Source organism: Natator depressus, chromosome 3 (assembly GCF_965152275.1).
Source record: "Natator depressus isolate rNatDep1 chromosome 3, rNatDep2.hap1, whole genome shotgun sequence".
Taxonomy (NCBI): Eukaryota; Metazoa; Chordata; order Testudines; family Cheloniidae; genus Natator; species Natator depressus.
In genome coordinates, this window is record NC_134236.1 from 78,400,797 (window position 1) to 78,415,782 (window position 14,986).

Genomic DNA, 14,986 nt, shown 5'->3' on the forward strand with positions numbered 1-14,986 from the left:
AGATTGCATGTTACTTTGATGTCTTTATTTTTTACAAAATACAGTATATTTACTAAGTATTAGAGGGGTAGCCATGTTAGTCTGTATCCACAAAAACAACAAGGAGTCCGGTGGCACCTTAAAGACTAACAGATTTATTTGGGTATAAGCTTTTGTGGGTAAAAAACCCACTTCTTCGCCCATGCCCAAATAAATCTGTTAGTCTTTTAGGTGCCTCCGGATTCTTCATTGTTTTTTAGTATATTTACTAGTTTGCTATGCATTTTTGACATAATTAAAACTGAATGGCAGCCGACAAAATACTTTTTGTGAAGTGTGGGTTTTTTTTTTTGTTTTTGTTTTGTGTTTAAGTTTTCACTTACTCATGGGTCACAAAATTCAGTAATTTACAATGAGGTCACCTAGTCATTCATGCAAATTAGTAAGGATATAGCTACATAGCTAGAAATTGTTCCCCATGGTTGTTTTGCAGGTGCAGCATATATGAGAACTGTTAATTGTCACAGTAAAACTGTTCTGTACATTTTTCTGTTTCCATCAAAATATCCTTCTGCTAAAATAAACACAAGCAGCCTTCTCCTTCCCTACTCCCAGTTCCTCCACCCACCCACACACAAAGCTATTTAAAAGTTTTGGGGTAAGATTGTGATATCATTCGGTATGTTGCTAGTATCTTAGTCTATAAAGATTCCCATTGAAGTTAATTGGTTTACTCCTGGAACAAGATGCAAGTAAGGGAATCAGAATCTGGCTCTAAATGTATAGATATAAGATATTATGGGTCTGGTTCTATCATTTCTTTGGAGCTAAACTAGTATAATGGAATGGGGAATCATTCACTATGGGCCCCATTGAAGTTAATTGGAGTTTTCCCACTGGCTTCAGCAGATCCAGGATTTCACCCTATATCTATAGAATTACTACTTGAAAAGCATTCATGTTCACGTTTGGTTCTTAAGTTTATTACTATTTTTTTAAAGAGCACATTTAAGAATTTATAAAGTAGAGATATAAAGTGACACTCAAAGCCAAATGGAGTTTTAAGAGAGAGATTGGAAAGAGCTAAGACACAGGTCCTCTGAAGGATATTGTATTTTGCCTCCTTTCCCTTCCACTCCTGTAATATCTCTAAATACTGTGTTAATTCAGAAACACTCAGTGAAAGAGAACCAGAATTAATCATCTTCCTTACTAGAGGAAGAGGGTAGCTTTAAATTTAATCTTAATAGGTACCGGGACAGACCTCCTCAAGTGTAAAGTCAGTGTTTTGTTTAATTTGATTGCCTGCTTCTGCCTGCTGCTTCTGACTTACGGCCTGTTTCTCTTCTCTTTATATTTCTGTCAACAGAAAGCTGACCTTGCAGTTGCACCACTGGCTATTACCTATGTTCGAGAGAAGGTCATCGACTTTTCCAAGCCCTTTATGACTCTCGGAATAAGTATTTTGTACCGCAAGCCCAATGGTACAAACCCGGGCGTCTTCTCCTTCCTGAATCCTCTCTCCCCTGATATCTGGATGTATATTCTGCTGGCTTACTTGGGTGTCAGTTGTGTGCTCTTTGTCATAGCCAGGTAACATGATAACTTTTGTGATTTTTTGGCAATTATTATCTTCTTTTTCTTACTAATAATTGTCAAAAGTCACAATTTTTTTATTACTTTCTTACTCTTATTTTTCACTGTGTGGTGTATAGTGGAATAATTAATTAGGGCTCTCACTGTTGATTAGAATGTAGTACACTGCCATGCTAAGCCTCCAGCATGCTGTTTATGTCACTAAACTACCAGAATGCCAGGTACCACTCCCCTTTTATTTCCAAACTGAAAGACATTAACAATCCCTGTGAATATTTTTTTTTCTTCACTCCCATGTGTTTCTGTTCAGATAGAAAATGATGATTGTATTGTGTTGGCCTGATATGGTGTGGCATTGAAGGGAAATACCCCAAGTTAAGCACTTAACTGCCCACAGCAAGATCTGTCCCTAGATGTTCAAATTGGGCTCATAATATCTTTTAAATATAAAAATTGTTAGCTCACTCAAGGTTCCTTGGCTTCTCGGGATTAAAACAACTGAATAGTTTATTTAAAATCTTGTAGCAGGTAAATGCACTGAGATAAAATATCTAATTTAAAATGCCAGTCTGGGATGTATTTGGAGCCATGCTTAGCTGGGCTTGTTAGGGTCAAGGGCCTCAAAGCTGCAATTATGAAATCATAAAGCAGTCCAATACGTATTGCTTTCTTGCTCTTTAATTGCGTTATTGCCCATTTTCTTCAGTACAGTGTTTCTCCTCTGTTAATCTTACAGGCACTGATAACAGCTCTGGGAGATGGGCAGACACGGTGACACTGCCATGCCATTTTCCCCCCATGGGCATCCCATAACTCTGATAGGAATTTTTTTACTATTGTATTTTACCTTTTCATTGTAAAGTAATTGGAATTGACCCCAAATGCTTGCAGAACTGTAACCTTGCACTCACTTTGTAACTGTGACTCGTGCTGTGACTGCAAAAAATTGCAAAGCATTAGAGAAACCAGTAAATCCCACTTTCCTTGGATTGTTGCTGTAACATCACTTGCACCATTCCACAATATTGGCAGACATTTTAAAATCATTTAATGAACTAAAACAGTTTAAAATGGATGACTTTTTGACCACCTGATTGCCTAAGTTCACCTTTTAATACACTTTTTTCTACAATGTCAATTTTTAGAACCATCCTTGTATGTTGATAACAAAATTCCCCTCAGCCTCAAGTTTTTTGTGATGTTAGTCTCCTGTGCGTAGTGGGGTCTCCCTACCCTTTTCCCTTATGCTGGAATTGATGTAAGGGTTCCACATCTTTCTTTGATACTATCTCTTTCCTTTGGTAGAGGTTGTATCATTCCTCTGGCAGATGGAAAGGTAGTAATCCTTGAAGCTACTTACACTTCCAACACATAAGTAATTCAGCAAGGGCACCCAGGCATAAAGTTATGTAGATAACACTCCGAAACACATGCTGCATGTTGTAGTGAAAAACTTCACTTGTGTGCCTTCATTAAAGGACAATTTTAAAGAGCCAAGGACTTACACTGGAAGTTTCTTGAAAATAGAGTAGACTTCGTGGATTTTTGATGAAGACCAAATCTCTATTTCAGAGGTGATCCTATAACAAAGATACTTCTGAAAGCACTGAATTCTATAGTATAGCAAAAATGCACAAATGGTTTATTGTGGAACACATGCTGCGTGTATTTACATGTATTTCCAAAAAAATTAACCCAAACTTTACTTTATAAGGAAATTTTTGAGCATGGGGCACAGCCTACACACCACTCTGAAAATGTTTCCTGCTGTATCTTGTGGGAGACTTTTTCTGACCCTACAAACTATTTGTTCAATTTTTTAGAAACTTTTTTTTTATTATGGTATTCAGTCACCTCATATCACTCACTGAGCTGGGAGGAATGTTTATCAACAAGCAGAAGCACCAAATAGTAAAGGGTTATTGCTGAACTTTTTTTCACTTGGTTGTTTTGTCATTTGGCTCTATAAAATCCTGATGTACTCAGAAGCATATCTTTCTCATAAAGCAATTCAAAAATATAGAATAGAGGGTTGTGTACAGTGAGAAAGTTGTGTAAAATCTGTTTTATTTCCAAGTTTACATCAGTCTTCAGAGCTACAGATAACATTTAAGTATTTGTTAACTTGTACAATGAAATATTGATAGTGTATGCAGAAATCCAAGAAGTAGAATTAGAAAGGATACATTTTTCCCATAAAGTAGAAAGCTTTGTGTTAAAAATATGTATGTGCTAGGATTTCCAATCCAAGATTTATAGTGCCTTTATACAGAGAAACAGAGTTAACTTAAATGATGATCTATCGAAGAATACTAAAGATTGTAAAATACAGACTACACAGAAGTAAAACAGCCTGTTTGTGAAAGTAATAATCTACCTGTTGTCATTATAGGGCCAGATATTATAACTGTATCGTAGTGGACTGGGATATTTCAGCAGGCACTACTAAATGTGCAGTTTCACTACAACATATAATGTAGGTGATGCACTGTGTAATGTATGGAATTCAGAAAGTTTTGTACCATATGCATTACAGTCATGATAGGTCATGGAACTTGAAGGCTGTATGCCCTTAAATTGATAGGTTCCTTTTAGATTCCCTTCTTAAAAAAGATTTGATGATGTAGCAACCCCCAGCATAATTAATATTTGACTGCCAGTATTTCATAATAAGGTATATCTGTGTTTGAAGCAGTATACTACCTGGTATATCTTTTGTGGTGAAACATATGTTTTGCAATTACAGCTCATCAGACTATTCATTGGAATTATTTTGGGGGAAGTTCAGAGGTCAGTCTAGATGATCACAATGGTCCTTTTTGGCCTTGGAATTTATGAATGTGAACCATTTATTTGTCATATTTGGCCTTTTTCATTTGTGAATTGTTTCATGAACACAGCATGATTTTATGAATGTGTTCATTATTCATAAATATCCTAATAGGTTTAATAAACAATATTAGGTCCTATGAGCTTTTGTGCGCTGTACCTCTTTGAGTTACTATACTGGGAATTCACTATCTAACTGGTTTTAGGGGTCACTTAGACCACATGCAGTGGATTGAGTTCACTGATTGGATGGCCTAGTTTTTTAAACAGGAGGAAACTGAGGAAGTCATTGTGGGGGTTGTCTCTCTCAGGCAGAAAATAAAGGGAGAGAGCACTTTAGTGAAAGCAACATAATAGAGGATAAACAAGCCTAAAAAACTTACATCTTTGCCTATCCTCTTTTTCACAAGAAAGAGTATTTTTTGAGTATACAAAAGAGTATATTTTGCTGCATAAGTAGAATCCAGATGTAAAGAACTAGGTTATTTACTCTCTGAGTCCAAAAGAGATCAACCAGATTTACTGGCTATCTAGAAGACTTTTTGCTCTCAATTTTCTCTTATCATAATTACACCAAGTGTTGGATGTGTGCGCATGCAGGTGTTGTGTTTCATTCTGAATGGAAGGTTAGGTTGGAAAGAATATACAGGCACATCAATACTCATCTTGAAAGCTGACCTGAACTGTTTTCTGTTGGGACTGGAAATCACTTTACAGTAACTTGTGTTAGTATTCCTTAACTTTCCATAGCAGGATTTTCCTTTTCATACTCTTTGAAGCCTGCCTCCCACCTTCACTTTGCTTTGGGTTTCTCTGTCTGTTTAACCAAGAAGAGGGGGGAGGGGGAAGCTACTTACTTTTGAAGGACTGAGCCATCTCCCCCATGCTTTTACTAGCTCCTGCATCTCAATCCATCTCATACAGAAGTGTGGTACTGCTAGCCTGCCAGATGAAAACCACAATGAGCAACTCTTCCAAATGGTCCCCAGTTTGAAACTCTACCCTCCGTTTTTAACTTGTGTTTTGAATAAAAAACCCACTTTGACATTGTTGTAAATGTACTTCAAGGACACTGGAGCTATTCTACTTCTGTGAACTGGAAGCCCACCTGGAAATTCTGCCCTCTGTTGGCAATTGTAAAAGATTTGTAATTGTATCCAGCTATGGGTGTCTTCATTTGGCACAACTGACAGCCCATTGGATTCTACTCCTAATATCTTCTCTTCTTTGCCATTATGCTTGTGTTTTACCTTTTTGGGTTCTCAGCAGAAAGGTGATCAGAATGAACTGGAAGTTGCAAAGAAAGTTACTTTACTTATATCCACTCCTCTTTGGAGTTTCACTATGTACACAGACCCTATACTCATCGACAGAATAAATTGTGTCTTCTCAATATGACTAGTGATTCTGTGGACAGTCTTCTGGCAAGATATCTGTCTCCCTTGGGTACAAAACTGTTCAGAGCTTTCCAGTTCTAATAAATTTTCTTTCCTGCTGCTGTCTTCTTTTTGTTTTCCACTGCAATCTCATAAGCTCTCTTCATCCATTCTTCCTATTAGTCTTTGAAGATGAAATAGTTGTTGCTCTCTTTGTTCTCTATGAAATCTTAAAAGTTATCTGCGTAACCCTGGAGATTGCCAATACAGCAAGGAATATGAAGAATAACCAGTTTCATGCTCGGAGCTGTTATAAACATGTACTACTTTATTTAAATAGTTCTTCCAATTTGACTCTTGTTCTTCAGTTTATGTTGGTGACACTGTTAATAGTGTTCTGTTGAATTGTTCAGCGAGGTTTCATTCCACAGGGTAAGCTGTGACATGAGAGTTTTATAGCCCACAACAAGCACAAGTCTCTCAAATAATTGATTTTCAAATTCCATAACCTGTTCCTAATTGATCTCTTCAGGAAATCCAAAGGGAAGTCTAAAATCTCTGAATATTTTATCAGCAGTTTTTGTGCTTGATTTATTGGTTGTTGGGAAGGTCTTTGCAAATTTAGTGAAGTGCCTTATTATCACTAATATGTTTTCAAAGCATCACCTGTTAAGTTCTAATCATAGATGGTTATGGTTACAGGGTTAGCTGCAACTGTGACTCCTTCTCTGGCCACTCTGAGTGCAGACCACTCAGGCCTTGTGCTATTACTTCCCTAGGGTAGAATCACACAATTTTCCCATTCCTAGACAGAGACATGGGCTGTTGTACCCTGTAAATCAACTGTGCTTATCCTTGGTATCACTGGTTTTGGTATCTGCTCTTCTTCCCTTTGGGAGCTTGTGACTAGTGGTTAATACAGTGATCAGACAGCCATCGTAAACAAAAGTGTTGTTTAATCTTAACAATAGGAAGAAAGCCTAACAAAGGAGAAAAGGGGATTTAAAACAATGAATTTTCTACACGTCTATCTTACCTAAGCCCTTCTGCCCTTAGGGAGCCTAGGAAGACCTGGCTTCTTCAGATGCCCTGCCTGGGGTCTGTCCCTGTGAACAGTTTCCTGTCAACTATCTCTCCCCAATGAGAGAGAGAGAGAGAGAGAGAGAGAATCCATTTAAATCTCAGAGTCTTCTTTCTTCCTGGGTTTTTTGGCCATGTGAGTCCAAAACCAGTTTGGTTAGCTTCACAGGAGAGTTGACTCAATCTCCTCCAGACAATCATCCTTCCATTGTCTTTTAAAACGGTCCATAAAGAGTTGGTTGAGAGATGTCTTATACTGAGTCCTTATCTTGTTTCCTGCTTGTTTGTTCCAGCAGGCTGCTATTAAGCTAAACCGGTGCAGTCATGCAGTGAATATCCCAATAACCACATCACATATTGTGCTCATACCTTATTAAAGATCAGCTGCATGTCCTTCACATAGGATTCCTTTGCATTCCTTCAGTGCAAATAAGACGGAAGAGCAGTGGTGGTAAAGTGCTGTAAGGGGCCTTTTTTTTCTGAATGTTAGGTCTTTTCTAATTAACACCCTGAAAAAAACATTGCTTCTATAAACTGAATCTGTTCATGGCCAGTAGAATCTCTCTAGAGCTTTTTTTTTTTCATCTAAAGTGGTAAAATAATGGCTTATGTAGTTCTGATAACACAAATAATTTCCTGGGTGCTACCTATCTATACAGGAATTCTTTCTTATTTTCTCATTCTTTTATCAGGAGTCTTGCCATCTCTGTTCCCCTGATCTGTTGATTTTTGCCCTTGACCTTGCGGTGGGGTTCTTAACCTGTTTCTTTTAAGCTGCTCTTGGCTAATGGGAGATCAATAATAATATGGTGGAGTGAGAGATATCTGCCCTTCCAGCCCCTTACACTGCTCGTGTATATCAGACACGAGGATGTTATCCCACGAGTCCTCAGGGGTTCAATGCACCATATATTCCTTCATATTCAGGGGTGTCTAGAAAAGGAAACTGCATCAACATAGGCCTGGAAAAGCCTATCTCCGATAACAAAACTAGAAGATTTCAATTATGTTATCTTATGGCATTTAGTTTTGCTGCTGCTATGACAAGTGTGAGGACTTCCCCCATACCCCACCCACTATAAATAGTGGCATATAATACAATAGGCACTGATCCAGCAATGTACTTAATCATGTGCTTAAAAATAAAAACCCATGAGTAGTCCTATTGACTTCACTCAGACTACTCACATGTCCCTAGATAATCCAGTAACAGCTATTTCAAAGCCAGGATTTTAACTTGAAATCCAGCAGTAGTTTTTGACGGAGGCCATTGCTTACAGTTTATCTTCTTCCCAAGGATACCATATTGCTCCTAGCCCTTCATTTGAAGCCTCAATGTTCAAAAGAAATGATTGTTGAGACTGAGGAGAGACAAGCAGGAGAGATAGGAGTTGATAAACCATTCACCAGCCTCTAAAATGTTTTGGTGGTTGCGGGTTCTCTCTTCAGTGGACTTTCTGAGCAGGAATTAATGGCAAGAGTGTCTTTTCCTTCTCTTCTGTCTCTTTTCCAGCTCACTAGTTCCTCTTATGGGCTCATATAAGGTATTAGCAATATGAACAAAAAATCTCTAGTTATCCTATGAAAAAGTGTTCCAGAAAGTCCATTAGCTTTTGTACATTTTAGAGTGTTTTGGTTTCTCTTGCTTCAAACTTTGAATGGCAATCAGTTTGTGAAAGTTTCACACTTTGATATCGGTTACTTTAAAAGAAAATTACCGTATATATGAGATTAATGTAAAAAGGTCATACTTACCAGTTTTTATTATGTATCATTGATTTGCAATTTCTTAAGCAGTTTCCTTACATGTTGGCCGAACATTTGCTATTCACCATGATGTCATGTAAAATGATGTTCACCATGATGTCATGGGATCTGTGTATCATTCTAGAGACCCGTCAAACACTCATCTGTGCAAATGCTGGTACATTTGTCAACCTCAAAAGACAAGCTCTATGGTGTTACAAGTGTGGTCAGCTTCTGGGCATCATCATTCATGAAAGCTAGGGGATAGGATTTAACTAGATCAAGTACAGTAAAGCATTCTCTTCACTCTAAGTCATCCAGTATTTCTTGGAAATCTAGGTAGTGTGTCTGTCTACTAGCAGTTTTCTCTGATCAGTATAAAGACTCAATATTCCATCCTTTTAGCCAAAGCAGAAAGGATACTGGGAACAATATGGGTTTCATTAATTCCTCAGCTATATTGACAGAGGACAGTAGTATCAAGATGGCTCCCAGATACCTGGAAAGACTTTAAATTGAGAGGGGAGTCTGAGAGAGCCAGTCAGCTCCCCTAATCTCCCCCCACCCCGGCTGGCAAATGGGAGGCAGAGAAGTCCCTCCCTCTTCCCTATCCACTCTCCCATGTGATCTTTGAGGCACAAGAAGGGGCTCAGCTCCCACATATCTGGGCTTAATCACTCCTCTCTCCCCTCCCAGGAGTTGGCCATCCCCATGCTGGCCTAACCAAATTCCTTCCCCACCCCCACCTCCAATATGGAGATGGGTACTGCTCTAAGAATAGAGCTGTAGGGCTGGTGATGAACTGGCATGATATCTGCTAATTCTGAGATAAAGTTCTGTACCTATGCTCTGTACCTATGCTTTGAATGCAGACTGGAAATTGTTTCTTTCACACCCTTTGTTCAGAAGTCTTTTATTACAGAGTAAACAATCACAAGCTTCTCCAGTGGCTCATTACGTAGCAGCGATGGAAATTGGACCTCACCTTACATCCCAAATGATGTACGGTGGATGGCCAAACTGAATCATCAGTCCATTTTTAGCAATCTTAGTCCCATTCACCACCTTCACATCAAAATTTCCCTCCATTCCCAGAAGTATGTAAAGTTGTCACAGATGAGCAGAAAGTGTGTGCCTTTTGATCCAGTATTATATTTATTTGTGCACCTGTATGCCATAATATACCTGTCTTTACTTTATCTAAGTATCATTCAAGTAGGCAGTCACCTGTAATCAGCTGGGTAGTCCATTCCTGGTTTCAAGGCTGTTTTTGTTTGTTTTTTCTTTTTGAGGCCCTGTTATTCATGAGTACTAACATTTCCCTCCTAACAATAGTGTTGGTGGAAGGTGTCAACTAATCTTGTGTTGTGATCGTTTTTGTGGTGTAGTATCTCTGGTTTTGATCTCTCATTTTGCATCTTGTTGCAGAGTGTATTTCACTGCCACAAAGATACCAGTTGCAGTGATTTTCAGGATCTCTTTGATTACAGAAATAATGATCTCAGGATCCAAAGCCCCTCCCAGCAATCCCTTTACTGAGGATCCTGTGATTGAACCGTCTTAACTAATACAGCCTCCTGAGTGGCAATCTGGTGAATGACATGGTTGTGTTGCTTTGGTCTTTGAAATAGTGAGTTTGTTTTAATGCCTGCTTCCATTTTCTGAGTTTATGTCTGGCTAACGATTGATCTGGCTCTGTGCCTCACTGTGTTTAACAGCATTCATTTTCAATGTAGGGACTCTGCCTGAGTAACCATTCATACAACTTGCAAGAGTTTCGTAATTGTGTGTGAGCATTTAGTCCCAGGCATATGGTAGGGGCTGCTGGAGAATGTTATATTAAGTGTCCCATCATTCCTATATACACATGTGTAAATGTCATATTATCTAAGTATTTGAATTTAATGGTCTCCAGTTTTCTGTCACTTTGCTGCAGCTAGGTTACTACAAAAAACAGTCTGTACATACCATGAAATTCACTTTGGCAATATATTATCATTCACAACAATCAAATTTTTCACAATAGTTTCATAATTGTCTATATGTGATTGTGTTTAGTTGTAAAAGGTGTAGTCCTCATATTCTTTGTTTCATTTGATTAATGGCCTTGATATCCATCCTCTGGCTGGGGTTGTGGGGGGGGGAAGAACTGCAGTGTTAAATGTGCTATCATCCCCCCTCCTCACAGCAATATTTCCTGTTTATCTTTGTTAGGTGGTGATAGAATCTGAGAGGCTATCACCAAAATATAATAACCATATCTGCATACACATTCCCTATTGGGAAAGGTGCAGTCAGGTCTGAAAAGTAGTGTCTGTACTAGTTCTCTGCCCTAGTTTGGGGAAAGGTTTGCAAATTCTGCCCTTTTGCAAATGACCCAGGCACATTTGCAACTTCTATTAGTCATCAGCACATACAATAAGCAAGAGCAGTACGCAGAATACTAGTAAAAAGAAACATTTAGGGTTCAGTGAGAAGACACTGGACAGTCCTGACATTGACACTGTAAGTCTTCTGCTAGAGTCAGACCACAGCAATCTTTGAATTGACGATGGGGGAAAGAAGGAAGCCACGGTGTAAGGATAGCCTTTCCAGTTTGGTGAATGTTGTTCTTAGGCAGTCATAGGAGGAGGAGGGCACCTTTGCAGATGACTCGGTTTATTTTTCCAATGGGGAGATGATGACAGTAACCAAGCTAGGATAGTGCTCCTTAGGAAAACCAGCATAGGAGTTTTTTTCTGTGCTGTGCCCTAGCACACATAATACTAGTGGAAAAATGCATAGCACTCTCTCCATCATGTAGTATTTAAACCTTTTTTCCTGCAGTGTTGCAAAACAAAGTATGACCTGTAACATGGGGAAGGATGGAGACTACTCTACTAGCGGAACAAGAGAGATCACAGAGAGCAATAAGAGTGCTAGGGAGTCCTATGATGCTCACAGAAGAGCTCCACGTAGGCAATAACCATCATTGCACAACACAAAATACAGCATCTGTTAAAGTGAAATTGTGAAATGATGAGTGTTGACTACTTTTCCATTGACATGAGGCTGCTTGCCTGAGGTATCCGATGGTCAAGTCCACACTTGACTATCACCAGTTGAGTACCTTGCCTATGCAAAATCAAGCAAACCCAACGATGGATAGTCATGTACATGCTCAGGGGGGAAAAAGGGAGGCGCTTCATAGCTCATGTGAAGGTAACTTTTCCTTGTTAACATATCCCATTTTATCAGGGCATGTGCAGCCTTATTTGAGACAGGGCTATGCCATAAATACCCTTTCAAATGTCTGCAGGAGATATCCAATGCTGCAACATCCCAGGCCTTGCCAAGAGAAATGACAAGGGATAAAAATACTGTCAGGTCACCCCCGTTCCTATTGTGGAATATTAGCTGTGCTGCAGAGGTGCAGGTTCCTGATGTGAAAATAAGGGATTCTGAAAGATAATGGCTTACTATTTTTACCCACCTGTCCAAAAAGAAAAAAAATTGAGCCAGAACGTTGCCAAGCCATGAATGCTTCAGTAGGGCACATCCTTAAAAGTTACAAGGTCAAACCATGGTTACATGGCTAACCTGCTAGTTACACTTCCATTAGTACACATTGTCTCAGCCTTAGCAACATTATCCATGTCAATCTATGGGCTTGCTTTAGTTCTGTAGTGAATGAAAGAAAACCAAATTAAGGCCACTTTATTTCTAAATGAGTGTTTACACAGGGGTCTCAAAATTGGGTGACTAGGCAACAAAATGGCAAATGAAATTCAATGCTGATAAATGCAAAGTAATGCACACTGGAAAACATAATCCCAACTATACCTATAAAATGATGGGGTCTAAATTAGCTGTTACCACTTAAGAGAGAGATCTTGGAGTCATTGTGGATAGTTCTCTGAAAATGTCCACTCACTGTGCAGTGGCTGTCAAAAAAGCAAACAGAATGTTGGGAATCATTAAGAAAGGGATAGATAATAAGACAGAAATTATCATATTGCCTCTATATAAATCCATGGTACACCCACATCTTGAATACTGCGTGCAAATGTGGTCGCCCCATCTCAAAAAAGATATATTGGACTTGGAAAAGGTTCAGAAAAGGGCAATAAAAATTATTAGGGGTATGGAACAGCTGCTGTATGAGGAGAGATGAATAAGATTCAGACTTTTCAGCTCGGAAAAGAGGTGACTAAGGGTATGATAGAGGTCTATAAAATCAAGTGTGAAGAAAGTAAATAAGGAAGTGTTATTTACTCCATCTCATAACACAAGAACTAGGGGCCACCAAATGAAATTAATAGGCAGTAGGTTTAAAACAAACAAAAGGAAGTATTTTTTTCACACAATGCCCAGTCAACCTGTGGAACTCCTTGCCAGAGGATGTTGTGAAGGCCAAGACTATAACAGGGTAAAAAAAAAAAGAAATAGATAAATTCATGGAGGATAGGTCCATCAATGGCTTTTAGCCAGAATGGGCAGGGATGGTGTCCCTAGCCTCTGTTTGCCAAAAGCTGGGAATAGGCAACAGGGGATGGATCCCTTGATGATTACGTGTTCTGTTCATTCCCTCTGGATCACCTGGCATTGGCCGCTGTCAGAAGACAGGATACTGGGCTTTGGTCTGACCCAGGATGGCCATTTTTATGTTTAATGCAGTTGAAATAATCCACTTTAAATTCACATCTTTAGTTAATTTAGAATAATTTTCTTGAGTGTCCCCACATAGGCAAGCACTAATTCACCAGCACACCCCTAGTTCATATGTGAATATGACAAGCAGTATATAGAAAATAGTTTTGGATAAATTGCATGTTGTCATAGAAGAATATTTGACAGACACTTTTTTCTCTTGACTTTATTGCCTTTCATACGTTTTGGCTGTGTGTGACAACTATTTCCCACATGTATCCTGTATGGCACACTGTCTTGACATAAAGGTAGTAAAGGACTTCCTCAACAGAGATGTGAAAGCCGCCACTATACTTGGCATTGATGAAAGATGCATATCCATTTCTTCTGGTCTTATATGGTGCATAGAGTTCCAAAACTTCCCTACAACCAGCTGAAGCAGTGGTGTGATGAATTCCACCTCCATAGGTTGATTGACACATTTCTAGGGTTTATACTTGCTCAGCATCAGAGAACCCTAGAAATACAGTAGTCTGTACTTTGTTTAATTGGACTAGCCTCTTATCAGGACTTTATTAGCCATCTTTAGCTTTCTGATGTCACAATGTTCACCCGTGAAGAAGTTGTTCGTGTTATTAAGGTCATTCCATTGATCTGACCTTTGGAATAAAAATAACCTCTAGAGTTGAGTGTGAGGCCGGGGTGGGGACAGGGCGGGGCAATCACCACAAGATGAAGAAGAAGAAAAATGGTTCAAGAACTGACAGGTACCAGCCATGTAAAGTGACAAACACATGAGCCTTATGTGGAGCTACAAATGTATTCTGTTTTTTGTTGGTGTATTTTTTATCCTGCCTTGGTGGAAAGACAGACATAAATCCTTGGAAGCAAAGAGTGAATAATACATTGTGCAAAATCCTGATCAAAATAGCAAGCAGCTGCAGCTTCCTTTCTTAGACAGAAGAGCAGAAGCTACATGAAAGAAGTTGAGACTGGGAGATATTCTCGTAGGACAACCTTGAGTATTTTTAGATTGTAGGCATTGCTCCTTGGTTTCTGGTTTCATATGAACTTAGGACTGCTTGGATAATTGATGGATAGCAAAAGGAGTCTGCCTTTCTTTCTGCTAGTACCGACCCTTGAAACTAACTTTATTAGATCACCAGTGAAAATAGCATCTTATGCTTCTTTTCTCAATAAAAAGTAATTGTGCATAGCCAAGTGGCCAAATACATGCAATGTGTATCTTGTCTGGATGAGACAGTCCTATTGTTTACAATAAAATAGCAGTTTGCTTTGACCTCACTGCTGGAAACCACATTAGTACCTTCACCAGCCAAGTACACATTAAAAAGAAACTTCCTAAATTCCTCTTTCCAGTCATTACCCATAAGCATGATGTAATTTTATATCAATCTTACCATGAGTTTAATTTAAAAATAGCAACATTAGAGATCTATTTTTTAAAAATTGGAAAAAAAAACCCAAGATGTGTCCATTGATTGTGTCAACTCAAAGACCTGGAGAAAGAAGTCAGATTCAGCAAATGACAGGATGGAATTCAGTAGAGGCAGAAAGATCCTGCTGTCTTACACCAGGAGTGATAGAAACATTTCCCTTCTGATTCACCAGGACAATCCTACTGATAAACAGCAGGTGCAGTAGTATTCATCTTTTTGACTCAGCCCCATTAGCAACATGACCATCCTACAATCTATAGACAGCAGTTTTCAACTCATGATTTGAAATAA

General features: G+C 38.8%; 1 protein-coding gene across 3 annotated transcripts in view; it reads left to right on the top strand.

Moving 5' to 3' along the window:
- GRIK2 (glutamate ionotropic receptor kainate type subunit 2) overlaps positions 1–14,986 on the top strand; it is a 594,466-nt gene that overhangs the window by 392,442 nt on the left and 187,038 nt on the right. For all 3 annotated transcript variants that reach the window (XM_074948159.1, XM_074948161.1, XM_074948160.1), the window contains exon 12: positions 1,349–1,572. In XM_074948159.1, coding sequence (XP_074804260.1) covers positions 1,349–1,572 — 224 coding nt within the window. The remainder of the gene's footprint in view (positions 1–1,348; positions 1,573–14,986) is intronic.